This window comes from Coenobita brevimanus, chromosome 66 (assembly GCF_032717465.1).
Source record: "Coenobita brevimanus isolate Jiangsu-jjx chromosome 66, ASM3271746v2, whole genome shotgun sequence".
Lineage (NCBI taxonomy): Eukaryota > Metazoa > Arthropoda > Malacostraca > Decapoda > Coenobitidae > Coenobita > Coenobita brevimanus.
In genome coordinates, this window is record NC_137019.1 from 19,156,945 (window position 1) to 19,180,045 (window position 23,101).

The window sequence follows — 23,101 nt, forward strand, 5'->3', positions numbered from 1 at the left end:
TGCCGAGGATATGAGGAACGTATGTGATAGCGTCCAAGTTCTGTTCCACTTTAATCTTCCACAGTTGTTCCTGATACTAGGTAACGTGTGACCCTTAACTTAACTGGATTATTGTACTGTACTTACTTGGATTACTGTACAGTACTTTACTACAGTACAACACCACACCTACCTGCTATCTTTTGTTCTAAATATAAAATTTGTTTAATGATTTTGTATGTCTGCACATGTTTATATGCTTAAAAATGTGTTTAAATGTGTTAGCGTGAGTTCCAGGGGTATCGATAGGTGTAAGCCTCAATCTAACAGAATTTTGTTTTTTTTGGCATGCTTAAATCGAGGTTTTACTGTATTCAATGCAAACCACCTTAGTTTACTATGAAACTAACAGCGCAACAGTTTGTGTGTCTACCACACTGCACTAAAGATGCAACATAAATAGTACATTTGGAACACTATTAGATTCCCAAGTATGAAAAATCATTGCTTCCTCTTCTCACTGGGGGATGTAAATTTAGGAATAAATGCAAATATTACTTGAAAGTAAAGACAAGAAACTGACTTGTGAAAATCAAGTAGTGAGTTCTACTTTATGCTGGCTTAGTTTGCCAATTCTTTAAAGACTAGAGAATTTTATAAACTTTCTCAACAGTACACAGAAGGGACTATCTACTCACTCTGAGAAAGTATTCTTACCCCCTGGCAATCAATAACTAATACTAATAATGGACAGGTCCTTGCTGATGCTTAACTCTTAGCTGGCACAACGGATTTAAGTCTTAATATGGAAGAACTGGATTAAATACCAGTCGTGAATAATGTAAGGAGTTTGTGCAAACTAGGAGCGGCAATCTAAAGTAAGCTTAATGTGGAGAAATAAAACATGATTCTACATTACATTAAACTCAAAGAAAAGAACTGTAAATTTATTAATTACAATTAAATAAATTTACGTTACATGAATCTAAAAAATGAATTCAAGCGGGGAATTCACTGTCGCCGGGGGACTAGTAAATTCAAATATCAAAGGAAATACACTCACTCACTCATTCAAATGCTAATCAGACTTAAGGCTAGGAAAACGAATGGAAATACTGGTTAGTGGAGGGAACAGAGCTGAAGCTACACAAGACTGAGCATCTCTGCTAGGGGTAAGCACTGCTCGTCGCTCAGCTCACTGCAACTGATCACCAAACTAGGCGGGGAGATATGGGAATTCACTGAACTGGTAGAGACTGTAGGTGCCAGGAAATCTCCTCTCTCAGCTCTGGCACAGCGACCCTATTCCCGTAGCTGCTAAGCACTGACTGACTCATTTAAGCAATGGGGGGCTCAACAGATGAGGAGCAATGTGAAAATGGCAACTCAACTACACAAAATTTTCATTCAGTCAAATGCACTGTCTATACAGAAAGACAGGCACTTATGAAACAATGACAAGGGTTATGAAACTCATTACGATCTGAGTACAAACGCGAGGCAGATAACGGTCTGAGCAAAAGTTTACGCATTTCAATGAAATTCAGACATTCCCTTATATGATACTAATACAATGTCGCGAATTAATTTGTGACACCTCTGTTTCTTAACAATGTCAATTTTCCATTTCTCAAGCTCAGAGATTTCCTTCTCCACAGAATGTTTTCTCTCCAGTACCATGTCAGTTTGTGCCTAAGCATTCTGCAATTCAATCCTGGACATTACAAGTTGACAAAGTGCATTTTGAAGTTTCTGATTACCCTCAGAAATTGCTGCATCAGTCACAGTGAATGCAAATCTTTTCAACTTGGTCTCTGTTTCTATTTCTTCTATTTTCTTAACCACCACACGTCGGGCAATATTTAACGTAGTCATCACTTCACTACGGGCAATTTCTCAGAAACCACTGAAAATTGCTTGTTTTCAAACCTTATCATCTCGGAATGTATAGCATCCAGGGAAACGAAATTAATGACCATTTTACTCACCAACTCTTCCTCTAGCAAATGAAAATTTCCCAGGTCTGTAGGTCCTTGTACTAATGAGTGATGACATGAGGAAGTGAACTAATTTCCATCGCAAGAGTGGCATGAGAGCAGAACGTGTTCGTGCATCTGTCCGCGGTGCTGACTATGGTTTTGTTCTAAACGTGATAAATTACTCCACTACAGTACTAGATAAACTAGACACTGTTGCATCCAAGGCATGCCTTATGGCACTATCACTGAGCCCTTTTCTAGTATTCTTGGAAAGAGGCATGACGGGCAGATGATGCAAGGGTCCACATAAGGTGGGAACATAATCGGACGAGAGACGTAAGAAAACATTGTCCTACACCTGGCAATCACAGGGACAACTGAGGTATGCTTGCCTTGGGTGCTGGGAGGCTATCCCCACCATTTAGTGATGAGATCAAGTGGTGACCACTACAAATTGTGGCGTGAAAACATTTGCGGTTATAGCTGTCCCCCAGTGCCCCCGGTCCACCAACTTCACGTTGGATATATCCATCACCCGGCTCTCGGGAGTTAATCTCTGCTGACTTCCTTTTGCTCACTGTTGCCTCTTTCTCTTTTTGCTCATCATCCCATGCCTTTATCTTGACCTCAAGGTCAGCTTGGTATTTCTGGTTGGAATGTCTCACAGCTTTCAAAAGATCTGAAGTGACTGGGATACCTATTACACCTAGAGCATTCACAAGATCAACTTTCACAATTTGCAAGGCAATGAGCATTTCTTCTCCAAGGCTCTGACTATGGACTGAAAGAATGGACTTGTTAATGGAAAACCCACTTTTAGGGGCAGCATTTCCATGACTCAGGGTCAACACACACTTGGCAAGCACAAACAGTTGTGGGAATTTCTTTCTTCCCTGCTCATCTTTCATCTCACCAATGTCAGCCCAATACTGATCAATCCTCCTTATTTGGTGTTCATATGGGCTCTCTTCCTAGAGTCCAAGACCAAACTTTTCATGTACATGCTACCAGTGAGAGTCTTGCAACCCAGTAGAAGTTTGGGGAGTGACTGTTTTAATGTACATTTCCTGAGGAATGTGTTCTGTCTGATTAAACTTCCACTGCTTTCTCAGCAAATCATACAGGTCTTCTGGTGTTGTGGATGGATCTTTCTGGAACATGGTTGGCAAAACATTCTCTGGCCCAGGGGTACCGAGAACATTCGCAATGTTGAGTGTTAGTTTAACCCCTCTAAGGCCATGGGTCTAGAATTTTACATGCGGCCCTGGTTGACGCTGGGGCAATTTTCTGAAGTTTTGAAAAATGATTTTTTTTCCTTGCCATATTGAACAGGAAGTCCTGACACATCTGGCAAAGGCAAATTTCAGCTTCCTAGACCCATCCTGTGGTGTGCAATCGAACATGGAAGTTGCGTAAATTTAGGCAGTTGATACTAGTCACAGGTAGGTATTGGGGTGATGCAACATCACACTTTATTTTTTTTAACCAAAAAACATTGTCAATGGTGCTGAAAAGGTGTGATATAACTATATATGTGTATTCTGAAGTTTTTCAGTACATAATATGAGAGGTTTGAATGTAAAAAATTATATTATGAATTTATTTAGCATTTTTTAGTGTTTATTGTGTTCATGGTAGTATTGACATTTTTGCAGTCTGGGTGGTGGAGACTGTTGGAAAAGGGAGGTGAGAGTGTCAGTTTTCAGACCTAAATGAGATAAATGTCATCCCTTGAGTGTACAGGCTGGACAGCGAGGGTTGAACTGCGAGATGACCTGCCATTCGCACCTTGCACGAGCTGATTAGCAGGATGGGAAGGAAGGCCTGTCCACTCAAGAAAGTATGACGTGAACACAGAAAACTTTCCTGTTATGCTTGTAAAAGACAAAGAATATGTAAAATGATTCAAAACAATGCAACAAACCTAAGCAAACAAGTCAAGATACCAAACAAAAATTAATTTTTCTTTTATATTAATGCTTTTTTGCTTATGCCTGTGTTTATTTATAATCATAAACAGGGTGGTTGTGTGTGTATTCCAAGGGAGGAGAAAGATGATACAGTACCCTCACATCCAGAATGCGTTTGTCCAGTACAGTACTATTCTCGTCCAGTATGGTTGGCAAAAAAATAAAATAATCCATTACTGTAGTATGGACTTGTTGGACTAGTATGGATCAGCCGCACAAAGTAGGCCAAATCTGAGTTCTTCTCTAGTACTGACGTGCTGCGTCCAGTACTATTATTTGCCCAGGCACGGGAAGATGGAAAACACCAAGGAACGTTTCCCTAGCACTGCCGTGCCAGTCCAGTACGGCTTCCTCGTGACTCGAGATGTGTGCCAGTTACATTGCAGTACTGCACTTCCCCTTGATAACGAAGACAACGATGTGTCAGTGTGTGACTATGATGGATTTATGAGGGAGGTTGAGGCAGAGAGGCCTCCTCAGGATCCTGGAGGCCCTCCTCCAATTGGCAACACTGAGTCCAATTCCATTTGCACAATAATTTGAGAAATTTGTTTATCTCCATTAAAGTATAATTAATACGTATAAGTATACAGAGATAAGTATTATTTTTCTTTAAAAAAATTTAAAACAACAAAACTCAATAAAAACCGTTCTTTCATTCATTCAAGAAAATTATGGGCCATTAAAAGTAGGAATACACTTTACCTCCAAATCAATGTCTGCATGTACCAATTATTACAATCCCAGACAACAAAAACAGATTTTCAAAAATCAGTTACAAGGAACATTTACAGCATTTATCCTGAAAGTACCCTGTACTAGTCAGATTCGTCCCCCACACCTCTGATGTTACGGTATTTTCCCACATTTGATCTCGACTCAGTGTGATGCGAGACTACTGTAACTTGCTCCTGATGTCTCGTTACCTACAGACAACATACTGTACTCATTTCCTAAACTGAAAAAATATCCTTAACCCTCACACACCGGATGATGTTTTAAAAAGTTGTCACCTCGCTATGGGCAATTTTTTGGAAACTGCTGAAAAATGGCTTGTTTTCAAACCTTAATACCTTAGAAAGTATAGCACCCAGGGAAACGAATTAATGACCATTTTCCTCAGCAACTCTTCCTCTTGCAAATGAATGTATCCCCAGGTCTCTAGGCTGTTGCACTGATGAGTAATTACATGAGGAAGAGAACCCATTTTCGCCACAAGAGCAGCGTGAGAGTTGGACATGTTCATGTGTCTGCCTGCAGCACTGACTATGGTTTTGCTTTCAATGTGATAACTTACTTCGTATGTCATTACTAGATAAACTAGACACTGATTCATCCAAGGGATGCCTTATGGCACTATCACTGTGCCCTTTTCTAGTATTCTCAGAAAGAGGCTTGGCAGGGGTGGATGATGCAAGGGTCCATGTAAGGTGCGAACAGAATCGAATGAGACACTCAAGAAAACATCATCCTACACCTGGCATTGTCACGAAGATGACTGGGGTATGCTTGCCACAGGTGCTGGGAGGCTATCCCCACCCTTTGGTGACGAGATCAAGTGGCGGTCACTTCAAACTGTGGTGCGAAAACACTTGCGGCTATAGCCGTCCCTCGGTGCCCCCGATTAACTAATTTTGCGTCGGATATAACCGTCACCAGGCGCTTAGGGATTAAACAAGCCAAATGAATTATGACATGAGTCTTTTCTGCTCAGCAAACATGCTCCTGAACACTACTTCAATGCCATCGCTAATTATGCACTCTCACTAACCTCTAAATATCTCCACAATAATAATGATAAAAAATAAATAAATAAATAAATAACTGTAGCACTTGTATAGACACACTAAAAAAAAAAAGCAAATTAAAATGTTTTACAACTGAAGTTCAATATAGTGAGGTCATTTGGAACAAGGCATACATGTGCACTCTCAGCCTGAATATTGCTCACCCTTGTGGAATGGTTGTGGAGAGGTTGCATTAAGACAACTAGACAAAATTCAGAATAAAGCTGTTAGAATCATTAACAACTCTGCCATTACATATAAACTACCTCCCCTGGAAGTAAGAAGGAATGTTGCCTCCCTTGCATTATTTTACAGATATTTTTTTGGCAAATGCTCAGATGAAGTGCGTCCATGATGCCACCCCTCCATGCCTTCCCTTGTGCTACACGGGCATCTGGTAGCACTCATGACTGGAATGTCACTCAGCCATATTGCAGAACTTCTGCCTATCAGAATTCTTTCTTTCCCAGAACTGCATCTGTCTGGAACTTGCTTCCCCAGAGTTGTTTCCCTCCAAATTTCAACCCACAACTGTTCAAGTCTAACTGTTACAGATATTTTATGGAGCAGAGGACACCAGTAATCTGGTGTATGGATTATTTTTTTTTTTTACTCATTTGTTTTTCCTTCCTCCATTCTGGGGGTAAAAAAAAAAAAAAAAAAAAAAAAAAAAAAAAAAAAAAGTCTCTACCCTCTTCTCTCAATAACACTCCCTCACTGACAATGCCATTTGCCTCGAAACATAAAAAATTAACAAAGCATTCTTAACTGTCCACAACTTACTAAAAACAGTCATTCACCTCAAAACACATCAAATATAAAGAAAACCTTTAAACATCCATTGTTATGCCTTAGAAACACAGCTGTCTCCCAGCTGCTATACCATTGTATGGTAAGTGACAGCTCTAAGAATAGAGGAATAGTGTAAGAGAAATGCAGCCCCAATTTCAAATATCAAAACATAATTCTGCACTGGAAATGCCAATGTGAAGATCAGACTGAGAGCTATATAAATAAAATTATAGACAAACAGGTACTGAGACATTCATTCTACCACCTGACTTCCTTGCACACAATACTTCTCATTAAATGTTATATCAAAATCCTACATCACTACCTCCATTTTCTACCAGTTTCAACCGAAAGGTTAGGTAAGCGGGGGAGAGCCTTGTTTCTTATCCTGTTTTATTCTAACAGTTTAGTCAAGGAAGCAGCCAAATATGAGCTAACCAGCCTACTGTAATTATTTTCTTATTACTGTAAATGCAATAATTTTTATTGAGCACAAGCGATTAGTGAAACTTTTCAAACAAGGGGCATTTGATTCAGCCCACACTAACCCATTCAGTGCTGAATAAAACCATCTGGCGAGCAAGAATAAGGTACCCTTTAAAATACATTACTGGGTTGAAGGGCTGTGATCAGCAGTTTATCCCTGTGCCCCTACCTGGACTTCTCCCACTCCTCTCTCATTAAGTACAGTAATCCCTCATTTATCTGGACATAAAAGAGTCAAAGGCATGTCCAGGTGGTGGCAACATCCAGATAATGAACACTATTCCCCTACCACACCCAGACCCTACCTATACCCACCTCCAACCTATACCTAACTTAGTTGTACAGTACCTATGCATAATTTGGCACTGTTTTCTGGTCATTCAGGCATATTTAGACATCAAAACACACATAGGAATATACAAAGTCATGCTAAACACCAAGAAAACCATGCAGGGGGAAAAAAAAAAAAAAAAAAAAAAAAAAAACCACCCTACCTATACACCCTTGTATCTACAGTACCCCTCCTAAGTTTGGCACTGTTTTCAGGTGAATCTGCCACATTAAAAAAAAAAAAAAAAAAAAAAAAAAAAAAAAAACTACTACTACTACTACTCATACACCACTATGTACAGTACCCGTCCTAATTTTGGCACTTTTCAGGTCAACCTGCCACATTTAGACATCAAAACACATAGGAATATCCAAAGTAAAGCTAAATGCCAACAAAACCATGAAAAAAAAAACACTGAAAACCAAAAAGCACCCTACCTATACACAACTGTATGTACAATACCCATCCTAATTTTGGCACTGTTTTCAGGTCAATCTACCATATTTAGCCATCAAAACACACACAGGAATATCCAAAGTAATGCGAAACACCATGAGAACCATGAAAAAGAAAAACACTGAAAACCAAAAAACATCAGACCTCTGCACGACTGTGTGTACAGTACCCCTCCTAATTTTGGCACTGTTTTCAGGTCAGTCTGCCATATTTAGAGATCAAAATACACATGATTATCTATATCAATGCTAATCATCATGGGAAAAAAAAAAAAAAAAAAAAAAAAAAAAGAGAGAGAGAGAGAGAGAGAGAGAGAGAGAGAGAGAGAGAGAGAGACAGTTTGAAAATCTGTTGTTTGCGACAAGTGATTGCACCCAGGACTCAAAAAAAATTTCCACGGCCAAATATGCCACCGTAAATTGATTATACTGGTATAAATCATATACCATCATCTTCGTTGGTGTTTATACTAGCTAATACAAACATAAAACTGACAAGTAAGAGTACGAAATTCAAACAGGAATAGTGTGCAAGAGTAAACCTTACCTCCATATAACGTCCAATCATCTTTATTCAAAATTTTGCCCGCACCTTTCAAGAGTTTGCACATGTCTAGATGCAGAATTTTATGAGCTTTCTTGTGGTTACCACGGAATTTTCATACGACCCATAGCAGTCAAATAAACCGCAAGAAACTTTGAAAACTCACGAGTCAATGCTATCACCACAGAAGAGGGTAAGGATTGAGGGAGTGAGGGGGGAGCCAAGAGAGTATGAAGGAGGGAAGGGGGGGAGGGAACGAGGCTGTGGGCAGGATTCTCCCCCTTCTGTCAACAGGTGGACAGGCGCTTTTGCCATACATTTACCCATGGCTTGCGGTCTGTTAGATGCCGAGTGGCCATGCAGAAACACAACGCATCGTGACCGGGGAACTTTTGACCTTCGATAGAGAGGCGGATGGCCGCTGTCGCCAAACATGTACAGTAATCCCGCATATTTTGCAGTAGTTATGTTCTTGTAACCCCCGCGAAAAGTCAAATTCGCGAATACTCTATTAACAATTGAATCTTGCACTTGTGTCCACCATGCTGCCCATCACACAGTCCATGTCCATACTGATTGCGAGACAATTCGCCGTCAGACAATTCCCTGTCAAAACATGGACGATTCCCCTTCAGAACAATTCACACCCTGGAATGCAGAAGGGGAAAGGATACTCGAGTTTGGGGAGGCAATGGACATGATTGTGTGCAACACATATTTTAGGAAAAGAGACAGTAGGTTAATTACGTATGAGTCTGGGGGAAATAGCAGTCAGATAGATTATTTTCTGGTTAGGAGGGCCGATAGGAGGTTAGTGAGGGATGTTAAAGTTATAGGAAGTGAGGAGTGTGTGCAGCAGCACAAACTATTGATTTGTGATATGGTGCTTAAAGAACAAGTGATGAAAAAGAGGACTTATGTACCTAGGAGGAAAATATGGAAGCTGAAAAACCAAGTAGTAAGGGATGCCTTCTATAGCGAGTTGAGGAGAGTGGTGGCTGAACAGGGAGCTGTAGACAGAGGCGTTAATGAACAGTACAGAGCCCTCAAGAACAATTTCTTGAGAGTTACTGATGTAACATGCGGCTGGACAAGAGGACCACCAAGACATAAAGTAACTTGGTGGTGGGATGAGGGTGTAGAAGCTGCAATTAAGGAGAAAAGAAGGCTTTTCCGGGAATGGAAGAAGGGTGGTAGCAAAGAGGAATATTTGGCTGCCAAGCGTAGGGCTAGGAGAGAGGTATACAGGGCAAAGTCTGAGTCACAGAGACAATTACTTGATAACCTAAATCATGGGGAAAGGAAAAATATATTTAGGGTGGCAGGTCAGATGAAGAGGGATAATCGGGATATCATAGGTGAGCAGTGTGTGAAGAATGATGAAGGAAGGGTAGTGGTGAACAGTGAGGATATTAAAGATGCATGGAGAGAGCATTATAACTGGTTGTTGAATGAGGAGTTTGACTGGGACAGGGAAGGTTTGGGGCCAGCAGATCCAGTGTCTGGCCCTTGGCCTTTGATTGATACTGCTACTGTGAATGAGGCAATAGGCAGGATGAGGGTGGGGAAGGCAGCAGGTGTGTCTGGGTTGACTGCCGAAATGTTGAAGGCCTCAGGCGATATAGGGGTGAGTTTAGTCACTGACCTGATAAACAGGATTATTTATGAGTGTGTTGTCCCAGATGATTGGCTGAAGAGTGTAATTGTAAATGTGTATAAAGGGAAGGGTGATGCCCTGGAAAGAGGAAATTATAGAGGTATAAAGCTCTTAGATCAGATAATGAAGGTAATGGAGAGAGTTTTCGAAGGTATGATTAGAGAAAGAGTGAATATTGATGAGATGCAGTTTGGGTTTATGCCAGGTAGGGGGACCACTGATGCCATATTCATTGTTCGACAGCTTCAGGAAAAATATATTGGTAGGAGAAGGGATCTTTATTTTGTTTTTGTTGATTTGGAAAATGCCTTTGACAGAGTCCCTAGAGAGGTGGTGAAGTGGGCAATGAGAAAGCATGGCTTGGAGGAGAGGCTGGTTAGGGTGGTTATGGCCATGTATGTGGGTGCTAACACCCAGGTGAGAGTGAATGGAGATTTGAGTGATGAGTTTTCCGTGAATGTTGGTGTGCATCAGGGGTCAGTCTTGAGTCCCGTGTTGTTTATCATGGTACTTGAAGCCCTTTCACGTGACTTTAGAAACGGACTCCCGTGGGAGTTGTTGTATGCTGATGATTTGGTGTTGATTGCAGAGAATGAAAGGGAGGCGGAGGAAAGGTTTAGGAAGTGGAGAGATGGTATGGGGCAAAAGGGTTTAAGGGTAAATGCAGATAAAACAAAAGTGATGATATCTAGGGTTGGTGGCGGTACTGTCAAAGACAAGGGAGAGTGGCCATGTGCAGTTTGCCACAAGGGCGTGGGAAGTAATTCCATCTTGTGCAGTGTGTGTGATAAATGGGTACTTCTTTGATTTTCCCTGGAATGATTATTGCTTCCATGGCCGTGAGCCATCTGAGTGTGCCTTGCGCATTACGGAGGTTATTCTCTCAGGCATGGAAGCATACATTCCTTTCTCATATCCTTTGACTAATGCAAGAAAGCCTTGGTTTAATCACGCTTGTTCTAATGCTGTCCACAACAAGGAGAAGGCCTACAAAAGGTACCGGAGCCAACCCACCCCTGAATCACATCATCTTTACGTTTCTGCCCGGAATCGTGCTAAGTCTGTTCTTTGCTCTACTAAAAATAATTTCATCCATACTAAATGCTCTCAACTCTCCAACTCGAATTCTTCCCGCTCCTTCTGGCACCTTGCCAAAAATCTTTCTAACAACTTTACCTCATCATCCTTCCCTCCTCTTTTCTACTCTGATGGTTCTGTAGCTATTTCTTCTACTGATAAAACAGATCTCTTCGCACAGACTTTCTCCTCCAATTCCACCTTAGTCGATTCCGGTGTTGTTCCTCCATCACTTCCCCCCTCTGACTTCCTCATGGCTGACATTAAAATTTCTTCAGTTGATGTATTTTCTGCCATCTCTGGCCTCAGTACTAACAAGGCATATGGGCCTGATGGGGTCCCTCCTGTTGTTCTCAAGAACTGTGCTTCTGTGCTTACACCCTGCCTAGGCAAACTCTTTCGCCTTTGTCTGTCAACTTGTACCTTTCCTTCTTGCTGGAAGTTTGCTCTCATTCAACCAGTCCCAAAGAAGGGTGACCACTCCCAACCCTCCAACTATCGTCCAATTGCTTTAACGTCCTGTATTTCAAAAGTTTTCGAGTCAATTCTTAATAGAAAAATTTTAAGGCATCTTTCCTATCACAACCTTCTTTCCGATCGTCAGTATGGGTTCCGTCAGGGACGCTCCACTGGCGATCTTCTCACTTACCTTTCAGACTCCTGGTCATCCTCCTTTCGGAACTTTGGCGAAAGCTTTGCCATTGCACTTGACATCTCAAAGGCTTTCGATCGAGTCTGGCATAAATCTTTAATTTCCAAACTGCCCTCCTACGGTTTCTATCCTTCTATCTGTGCCTTCATCGCTAGCTTCCTTTCTGGTCGTTCTACAGTGCTCGTCAGAAGTATTCAGCGTTGTCCGCCGGGCGCGCAATATTTATGGCCCAAAAAGAATCACCCATTTTTGGGGGTAAGAATTGAGCCATAAGTTTGAGCTCCGAGCATGACGTCACGGTAGCCTGAGGCCTTCTGACGCGCTGGTTGGTTCCTGCCTCAGTCGCCCACGGGCTGCCTGAGAGAGAGGAACTCCGCCGAGTGTCCCTCTCAAATTGCGCCATTTTTTACCGAGTGTCCCGCAGTGTTTTGGCCTTCAAAACTTTGTTATGGCACCTACCCGTGAGCTATCGAGTGAAATCATATCCCAGATCATTGCTCTAAAGGAGGCAGGCCACCAGACAAAGGAAATTAGTGAATTGGTTGGTGTGGCACGATCGACAGTGCGTCGTTGGTGTGCGCGGTTTTGGGAGGAAAACAGTGGCGAAGTTCCCACAAAGAAACCGAGGTCTGGTAGGCCTAGGAAAACTTCCCCAAGGTCTGTTAATGTTTTAAAACGTGCAGTGGAGTTTAATCCTTGTGTGAGTGCAAGGAAAATTAAGGAGAGCAACCCAGAAGTGTTTGGTGAGGTGTCAGTGAGAACAGTGTCTCGTAGGGTGCATGAGCTTGGTTACACAAGTCACAGGCCTGTGAAAAAGCCTCTTCTCTCTAGCAGCCAGAGAATTCGTAGGCTTGCCTTTGCTAATAAATATCTAAATTGGGGTGAGGAGCAATGGTTGTCAGTGTTGTGGTCTGATGAGGCAACATTTAGTGTTACCTGTAACAGAGGAGCATGCAAAGGTAGTGACCCACTTGACCCACGGTATGTAGAAAGCACAGTTAAACATCCTGATTCACTCATGGTATGGGGTTGTTTCTCAGGGAAGGGTTTGGGGAAGCTTGTTGTACTTCCCAAGAACCTCAGAGTGAATCAGGATGTTTACCTGGAGCTTCTGTGTGATCATTTACCAGACTCCTTCGAGCTAACAGGTGCACGAGTGTTTCAGCAGGACAGTGCACCTGCTCACAAGGCCAAATCGGTCACCAATTGACTTCGTGACTGCGAGGTATCATTCATGACAGACTGGCCAGGAAATAGCCCAGACCTCAACCCGAATGAAAACCTCTGGTACCTCGTAAAGAAGAGTCTCCAAGGGAAGGATGTGAGCTCTCTGCCTAAGCTGGAAGCCGCCATTCGTGACTCCTGGGACAAAATACCCCTCCAGCACCTCAGGAGCCTTGTCCTTTCATTTCCAAGATGTCTCAGGTCCGTGAAGAAACGTAAAGGCTACCCTACGAAGCACTAAAGGTAAATAAAATGCATTATTTATATGTTTTTTCAATGTTGAAAGGTTTGTTTCTCAGGAGGGACGCAGGGCGCCCCATACTTCTGATGAGCACTGTATAGCCGCTGTTGTAGACGGCCACCGTTCTTCTCCTAGATCTATCAACAGTGGTGTTCCTCAGGGCTCTGTCCTATCACCAACTCTCTTCCTTTTATTCATCAATGATCTTCTAAGCTGTACATCTAACCCTATCCACTCATACGCTGATGACTCCACCCTTCACCTTTCCATTCGGTTCCCGCAACGCCCATCTCAACAGTTACTTCAAGAAACAAGGGATGAGGCTATGGCACACCTAATGTCTGACTTGGCTCGTATCTCTGACTGGGGTAAAAATAATATGGTTGTCTTTAATGCATCTAAGACTCAGTTCTTACACCTATCAACCCGACATAATCTTCCACAGGTATACCCATTAATGTTTAATAATATTCAGCTTAATCCTGCATCGTCCTTGAACATGCTTGGGGTTTCATTTACTCGGGACTTATCTTGGAAAGATCATATTACATCTCTTGTAAAATCTGCTTCCAAGAGATTGGGTGTGCTAAGCCGTCTCCGCTCTTTCTTTACCCCTGCACAATTGTTGACTCTATACAGGGGTTTTATCCGCCCCTGTGTGGAGTACAACTCTCATGTGTGGGGAGGCTCCCCACATACAGCTCTTCTCAACAGGGTGGAGTCAAAGGCTTTTCGTCTCATTAACTCTCCTCGTCTTACTGACTCCCTTCAACCTCTGTCTCTTCGCCGCACTGTTGCATCTTTATCTCTTTTCTATCGCTACTTTAATGGTCATTGCTCCTCTGAACTGTCTGCTTGCATTCCTCCACCTCTACGACGGGCGCGTAGCACCCGTCTGGCAGCAAACTCTCATCCCTTTTCTGTCCAACTCTCTAATGCAAGAGTTAACCGTTACTCCCAGTCTTTCATTTATGCAACAGGTCAGCTCTGGAACTGTCTCCCTCTATCTGTATTTCCTGCTGCCTATGATCTCCAGTCTTTCAAGCGCAGTGTGTCCAGGCATCTCCAAATGATCGGATCTTGAATTTGGCTCTCTGTTGTGTTTTGTTTTTCTCTTGGAGGGAACTGTTACTGCGGGCTCATGGCCTTTGGTTCCTTCTTCCTCGCATTAAAAAAAAAAAAAAAAAAAAAAAAAAAAAGAGATGTCGTGGTATCAGAGGTAGACTGCGAGATAATGCTGATTTTATGTGTACGGCGTGCCGGGGTGAGCAGGTGGAGATCGTCAGACGTGAAAGGATTGAACTTGCTGGTGAATCTCTTGAGTGTGTGGAAGAGTTTTGTTATTTGGGAGACATGTTGTGTGCTGGAGGTGGGGCTGGAGCTAGCTCTGTAGCTAGGGTGAGAAGTGGTTGGAAGAAGTTCAGGGAGCTCTTGCCTCTCCTGACATTGAGAGGGCTCTCCCTATGTGCTAAGGGGTCTTTGTATGCAGCATGTGTTAGGAGTGTAATGCTGTATGGTAGTGAGACCTGGGCAGTGAAGGAGGAAGACATTCGCCGGCTCAGACGTACTGAAATGACAATGATTAGGTGGATGTGCAGTGCGTCCCTGCGTCCAAGGCCTGGAGGGGTTGGGTTTACAATGGAAGAGTCGAGAGGTATAGATTGAGGTGGTTTGGACATGTGGAGAGGATGGGGGATGATAATTGGGTGAGGAAGGTGAGAAGTGTTAATATTGGGGGTGGGGTTGTGAGGGGTAGACCGAGAAAGACATGGGACGAGGTCATTAAGTGTGACCTTAGGGTTAAGGGACTGAACAGGGAGGCTGCAATGGATCGTGCAGCGTGGAGAGCCGCCATTAGGTGACCAAGGCCGACACATGCAAGCATGTTGGAGCCTTTAAAAACGAAAACGAAAACGATGATTCCCCGCCATTCTATAAATATACTAATCAATACTTTTATAAATATACTTCTTATTAATTAATCAATACTTTAATAACTACATTTCAGGGGGATCCAGCAACGTCTATGTTCAGTAGCGTAGGTTCTGGATATAATTTATTAGTTGCACCTTTAGGCAATAATTAACTTGTTTCTTCCTCGCTGTAGTCGCCTTTGAATTATATTCTATCGTCACCCATAGCTATCTTCAAAGGCGAATTGTCTTGTGTTTGTTGTGACTGCGAACTGTCCCGAAACCTCCATACTCATCCCGAAATACCTTCTTACAAGATTGAAAGCACATACTCCATTATAAAGGAAAAACATAAACACCGTACTGCAATACACAATTATCTACACATTTATTCACAAAACAGTACAAAATAAAAAGATGCAGTAACTGGTGATAGCAAACACTCGCACAGTCGCTTCTTAGCTTGTCCAGTAACACAATTTTCTCTGCTAAGGTCATAACTTTTCTTGATCGTTTTGTCACTTTTGGAGTTCTTACTAACTGTATTATTAGCCTTTGGTGAGGCTGGCTTATGTCCTGGGGCCACGTGGAAAGCAAGTGGGAGGCAAGAGGCTCGTATCATAGTGCGGTTACAAGTAAACCACGCATGCGAGGCAGGCAGGCGTGGACTGAGGAATGCGGGGCAGAGAGCAGTGTTGCCATATCCAAACAACGAAATTATGCTAGGGCAATGAAAAAATTATGCTAGATTAAGCAAATTTGTTCCTAGTAAAAAATGAATTATGCTAACTTGAAGTTAAATGATAAAATTCTATACATATTCATGCTACATATTAATTATGTATTGTTTACTATGAAAATATTAAAATGAACCTACATACAGTAAGAGGGTAAATATCGGCTTTCTGCCCATACTGCTTTTTCCCACGAAACTTACGTTTTTCTGATGGATTTTGATGTGATTCATTCGATTTTGAGCATCATTTCTGTTGGAAATAACCAGATTTTGAGATATGACCTCCCCCCATCCCCCTGCAATAATGGGGGATCGGGGGTTATAGGGAGGGGGGGAAACACAGAAAATGGTCATTTCCAACTGAAATGAAGCTGAAAATCGAATGAATCATACCAAAATCCATCGGAAAAACCTAGGTTTCATGGGTAAAATACAAAGCTCAAACTTATCCTAACCGAACCAAACCGAACCTAACCTAACCTAATCCAGCCCAAACTGAAAGTAACCAACTATTCAAACCTTACATCTTACCTTATTCATCTCTCTCTCTCTCTGATTTGTAGCCTTTATAAAATTATTCCAAAAATATTCCATTCCATTCTAAATTATGCTAAAACTTCTAATATGCTAAAAAATATTCCAGACTCGAAAATTTGATCAAAATTATGCTAAAAGAATAAAATTATGCTAGATATGGTAACACTGGCAGAGGGGCCGCAGGAAAGGGACAGAGGGTGGCGTGAGTTTACCACGCTACAATTGGAAGCGGCGCGAATTTCAAATTTTTTGTTTTCTGTATATTCAAGGATATTTTAGTTGAACTTATTAATGCTAAGAAAATCCACAAGAGGGCAAAACCGTAGAAGAAAAATCCGCAAAAAATGCGGGATTACTGTACTCATGGCTTGTGGTCTGTGTTCAATGGAGGTGGCAGTTAGGAAAGACTTATCCCCCATGGCTGCGCGATATTAGACATTCAGTGGGGAATGTGCATAGATGTTTTGACACTGCTTGTGGGTTACAGTCATATTGCTCAGGTGCTGGAGATTCATTGGAAGTGATGGAACGAACGCACAATTTTGACCATTCAGTACAGGGTCAGATGGACATTTTAGCTCTGGTTGTGGGTTACAGACTACTTTCCGCTCACGGCTCAAGCCCAGAGGCCATGATACCGAATGTTTGGTCATGTCAGCTGGCCGGCTGAAGTTCTCAGACACTCTTACGTCCGGATAATAGGTAAATTCAGATAATGGCTTAATAGAGCCAAGGCCCAGTGTCCTGATACTGAATACATTTGGATAATGAGCGTCCGGATAATTAAGGGAACACTGTACACTCAACCCCCTGCTATCGCGCCTAATTGGTCACAGGAAACGCACGTGATAGCTGAATGCGTGATAGCTGAACTGGACAATCAATGGGAAAATTTCTAATTGGTTTTTCGGTGGCCCATTTTTCTAACTTTTAACCACTTTATCCCAACGATTTCCTGCCAATCTCTCCTCTAACATGAAATAAAGCATTATTATATTAATAATAACAGTATAATGAATAAATAAACAACATAAAAGGCCATCAAACTTTTATAAGGATTACGGCTTTGGTGGTTTGATGGGTTCCAAGGCTTGGGAGTGGCTTAGTTGCCGCCAGATCTCTTTGGCTGTCTCCATTTCTTTAGTGTCCACAGCTAAAGGGGGTATCACATGGTACCTTATATCAGGAATGGGTGAGGAACATTTAAGTGGAACAAAACTAGGACGCTATCACACACGTTCCTCACACTGTCGTCAGAGCCCCGTCTCAGTTGTAAACACGTGATTACTTTATCGACATCACAGTTTTTTCGGCATAAGAAATATTAACTCTTTATAAGGGTTTCAAAACGATTGATATTTATTCTAAAACACAATATTAATAAGTATTCAGCGTTAGGCTAAATTTCAATGCTGTAGTACGATATATTCATTTGAGCCAAATGTGTTTTGGTCACTGTTTTACCCGTAATGTCCTCGGCAGGAATCCGTTCAGATGCATTCCAAATGCCCATGCTATAATCGGGAATTTTACCATGTTACCGTTCCGATTAACCATCATAGCCTCTGCAAACTTCGTATGAAGTGCCTTGTGAATAAGTTTTGCTTAGCCTGTCTTCAAACTCAACACGTGATAGCGGTCTTGGGGTGCGTGACAGCATGTATGGTTGTGCATTTGATGTGTGCGTGATAGCAGATAAGCGTGATAGCTGAACCCATGATAGCAGGGGGTTGAGTGTACACCCACTCTACTGTACATTCACACTCAAACCCACACCCACACCCACACATACACGCATTAGGTTGCATTCACTTTCGTTGATTATGATAGCTTTGCTAGGAAAGCAACGAGGCAGAGGGTAAACAGGATCGATCACCCTGATCAGCAGTGAGACAGACGGTGAACAGGATCGATTGCTCATATCGCTATGTCAACTGTGAATACAGCACAAACGGTGGACGCTGCTATGAATGCCCATCAGATATTGGTAATTTCAATTATTGCATTAATTATTTACTCTGTAAATTTTATCTCATTTTCATAACATAGTACTGTAAGTGCCTGATCCCTGATTGGCTTAAACACTGCTAAAGTACATCAGTCATGGTTGAAAAACACAGTGTAGCTCTAATTTCAGTCAGTGTTGATTAATGTTGCAATTGTGTTTCCTATTTTTCTCTACCAGTAATATATAACTGTTTCCTTTTACAATACTCTTGTCTTGAATGAAACAAAATACCAGTAGGAGAAGCCAGCCTAACAAGGGTGATAGAATTTCCACATGGGATATACATCTTTTATAACGACTCAGCAGTCTCACTAGCCAACCTCTCTCCAATATGAATGCCTTGCTACTTAATGAGTGGATGGCAAGTGAAGTGATCATGATTGCCTTTCAAAAGGTTAGCAGGGAGTTCACCAGCAATCACTTTAACTTCCAAAAGTAGGGTGAACATTGGGTGCTAAACTGCTAAACCACTAAAATGTCGTAATTTCAGGCACTATTGTTTAATGTTGCAACTGTTTTTCCGATTCTTCACTAACAGTAATATACGACAGCTTCCTTCTATGATATTATTGTCTCAAATGAAACAAAATATCAGTGTGAGAAGCCAGCCTAACAAGGGTTACTGAATTTTCAAATGGGACATGTCTGTTATAATGACTCAACAGTCATGCTTGCCAACATATCCAATATGATTCCCTTACTAGTTAGAGAGTGGATGGCAAGCAAAGTGCTCATGACTACATTTCAGAAGGTTAGCAGGGAGTTCACCAGTGATCATGTTAGCCTGCTACAGTAGGTGTTGGCTATACTTCTCTAATCTGCTATATCGTTAAACTCTTAGACCATCACATGGCCAGTTGTAAACAAACCCTGAGTGTTCTGTGTTCTTGAACTTGGGTGTTTCTAATTGTAAAATATGAGTATATACATAAGTGAATGTAATTTTTTACAATAAATCAAAGGTCTTTATACTCTACAAAATACCTGTGACTGCCAAGCAGTGACATGATCATATGTAAAAGAGATTCTTCTAAATGAAGTAAGGCAAATCTGTCTAGTCTGGCCTCCAGGACACATGGGGATATTTGAAGGTAATTTGGAGACAAAAAAGTGCATCTTAAACTCCGTGAAATGTGGTAACTGCTGATCAAAATGCGACATACCTGGACATAATGACACCCTCTGCTTTTTCCAGTACAGAAGGGGAGGGAGAGAGAGAGAGAGAGAGAGAGAAAGAGAGAGAAACACCACTAACTAAATTCCTTAGGTTTCATCATGCAACAGAAAGAAAATCCTAAGGTTGGATAAAAAGTTATGGTTGTTTAATATTGATGTTTAATGAGTTGCCAGTCTCTCTCTCTCTCTCTTTTTTTTTTTTTTTTTTTAAATGGTGGAATGTATCCTTTGATTCTGAGCATCCCATTTGTCAATCCTTGCTTTATATTATGTATCCCTTCCAGGCATAATATGAGGAAATGGCAGCTACAAGGGATAAGTATAGTAGTATCCAAGATTATTTTTCTTCCGTATCTAATTTTTTAAATGGAAATACGGAATGGGATGATGAAGACGGTGATTCTTTCAATTCCCTTCAGCAATGATACTTCTTTTCATAGTAAACTCCTGCTTGGTTTTATATTGTTCTATTTAGTCTTCCTCAACACCATCAAAAATAAATGGAAATGCATACAGACAGAAGGACATACCAATGGAATTTGCTAAGAACCATTCTTAGTTGGTATCTTAGATGGGGAGCCCTTTTTTGGAGATCTGTTGGCTGGATTCCTCCCATATGGACATAAAGCAGAATTCAGACACTCAGCACACCTGTGACATATCACAACATCATCACATATAATTCACAACTGCATGTGTAGATACAATGGTAAAAAACCATCATGCACATAACCAAAAGAAAATTGTAGTGTACAACATAAGCTAACATTAGGTGAGTGAAATTTAAGCTTAACATTAACTTTCCATTCACTTAACATTAGGCGAGTGAAATTTAAGCTTAACATTAACTTTCCATTCACTTAAGATGGTATATTGCAGTATACAGATGGAGTGCAATGGAAGGAATATGAAAGAAATTTCAGTACTGAGCAGATAATAAGTTCTAATGTGGATGAAACCAAATCTACAGGAAGAAGAACAGAAGTACTGATGAGCCGCAGTATCTACATCTACAGTTGATTACCCGTCCTTGCGCTGAAGGGCTCTTGTTTGTCTGTTAACAACTTTCCATGAAAACTACTGGTGCAATTTTGACTAAAATTACAAGGATGATCGGCTATGACTTTCTGATCACCTGATTATATTTTGGGGGGGGGAAAAAAAAAAAAAAAAAAAAAAAAAAAAAAAAACGCCATAACTCCTTTCAAATTTGTCATACCGACATGAAACTAATGCCTGAAGGTGCATCTTTCAAATCTGCATATCTTATAACATGCCTCATTGCATCAAGGGGGTCAATGTCGGGTGGGTCGGGCCTAATATTTCTATCTATCTATTGCCAGATGCCTCAATCCCGTTTGGGGTGGCCACAAACAAATCAACTCCAAGTCGCCCTGTTCCCCGCCATTTCACTGCCCTGCTTCCAACTCACACCTCCCTCTCTCATATACCTCTCCACCCCATCCCTCCATCTCATCCTCGGCCTCCCCCTCCCTCTTCCCCCCTCCACCTCACTCACATACACTCTCTTCGTCAGTCTTTCACCCTCCATCCTCTCCACATGGCCAAACCACCTCAGTGTGTTCCTCATAACGCTTCCTATCACATCCACATCCACACCACAACGCTCCTTTATATCCTCATTCGTCAGCCTGTCTCTCCACGTGACTCCACAGGCTCCTCTTAAATAACTCATTTCCACTGCTCTCACTCTTGACTTGTGTCCTTCCAACAATGTCCAAGCTTCACTTCCGTACGTTAGAGTTGGTATCACAATACTGTCATGTAGTAACTTTTTCACTTCCATGCTCACTTCCCTGTTTCTTATCACTGCTTTCAAAGAACCAGCAACCTTTCTTCCCTGATGTACCCTTTCAAGCACTTCACCCTCCAAACCTCCATCCTTACTCATCACACTACCCAAGTACTTAAACATACTCACATTTTCCAATTCCTCACCATCCAACCTCGCTGTACATTCACTAACTTCACCTCTCTCAAAGACCATCACTTTACTCTTCCCTACATTCACCTTTAGATTCTGTTTCTTACACACTCTCTCAAACTCATCCACCAAGCCTTGCAGCTCCCCTTCGTCTTCACTCAACAACACAGTATCATCTGCGAACAACAGTACAGGGAGTTTCCAAACACTATCCTCTCTCACCAAGGTCACTCCAACATCCACTACCCTACCTTGTACCTCTTTTATTACCCCATCCATGTACAGATTGAACAACCATGGAGACATGACACATCCCTGTTTCAAACCAACTTTCAAAGAGAAAAATTCACTTAGTTCACCATCCACACGCACTGCAGCCTTCGCACCATCGTACATACTCTTCACAGCATTCAACAACTTCCCATCTACTCCATATATTCTTAACACTTTCCACAATCCTTGTCTATCCACCCTGTCATATGCTTTCTCCAAATCCATGAAAGCCGCATACAACTTCTTTCCCTTCTCTAGAAACTTTTCCACTAAAGATCTAAGAATGAATATCTGATCTACACAACCTCTTCCCTTCCTAAAGCCTCCCTGTTCTTCTCCAACTAATTTCTCTGTTCTTTCTCTAACTCTGTCAATAAGTATCCTACCATACACTTTTCCTATTATACTAAGAAGACAAATGCCCCTATGATTACCACACACTTCTTTTTCCCCTTTTCCTTTGTACAAGGGAATAATTATACCTGACTTCCAATCCTCCGGGACTCACTTTCCTCCCAGGCCAATCTGCACATCTTCCACATCCATTCTACTACTATCTCTCTCCCATGCTTCAGCATTTCACCACACACTCCATCAATTCCTGGGGCTTTCCCCGATTCAACTTTCTTCATTGCTTTCACAACTTCTATCCTACTGATTTCTTCCTGTCTTCTCACCTCCCTCCTTCTCCCAGCCATTCCCTAGCCATTTATACTCGCATTACTTCCATCCTCTACATTCAACAATTCCTTAAAGTGTTCTCTCTATCTGTTCACTTTTTCTCCCTTCTCCACTAGTAATCTACCATTTTTATCTTTCACTCCCCTGCTAACTTCACTTCCACCCTGTCTTACTCTTTTCACCTCTCTCCAGAACATTTTCTTACAGTCCCTCCACTTTACACTCAAATTACTTCCAAATTCCTCATCCACTCTCTTCTTACTCTCTCTTACTAATCTTTTCACCTCTCTCTTTCTTTCCACATATCTCTCTCTTCCGCCTCTCAACTTCTTCCACGCCCCTATTTCTCATCCATTCATTGTATGCTTTCTTTTTTTGTGCCACAGCCTGTTTCACCTCTTCAGTCCACCACGCTGTTCCTTGCACCCCCCTCCATCTTCTCTTCCTCCCACACACCACATCACATGCTGCACATATTTCTTCTGTAAATATCTTACACACACCTTCCACGTCTCCCATCTGCTCCAATTCATATTTGCCCAATCGTTCCTCCACTTCTCTCTTATACTCTGCCTTTTTCTCATCCTCTTGTAACCTTTCCACTCTCCTTGCAACTACTCTTTCCTCTCGTCTTTCCCTTCTTCTATTCCTCCATCTT

General features: G+C 41.7%; 1 protein-coding gene across 1 annotated transcript in view; it reads right to left on the bottom strand.

Moving 5' to 3' along the window:
* Positions 1 to 20,086: 20,086 nt before the first annotated feature.
* Nthl1 (Nth-like DNA glycosylase 1) overlaps positions 20,087 to 23,101 on the bottom strand; it is a 149,188-nt gene continuing 146,173 nt past the window's right edge. Inside the window, exon 6 of the mRNA XM_080276723.1 lies at positions 20,087 to 20,195. Coding sequence (XP_080132849.1) covers positions 20,087 to 20,195 — 109 coding nt within the window. The remainder of the gene's footprint in view (positions 20,196 to 23,101) is intronic.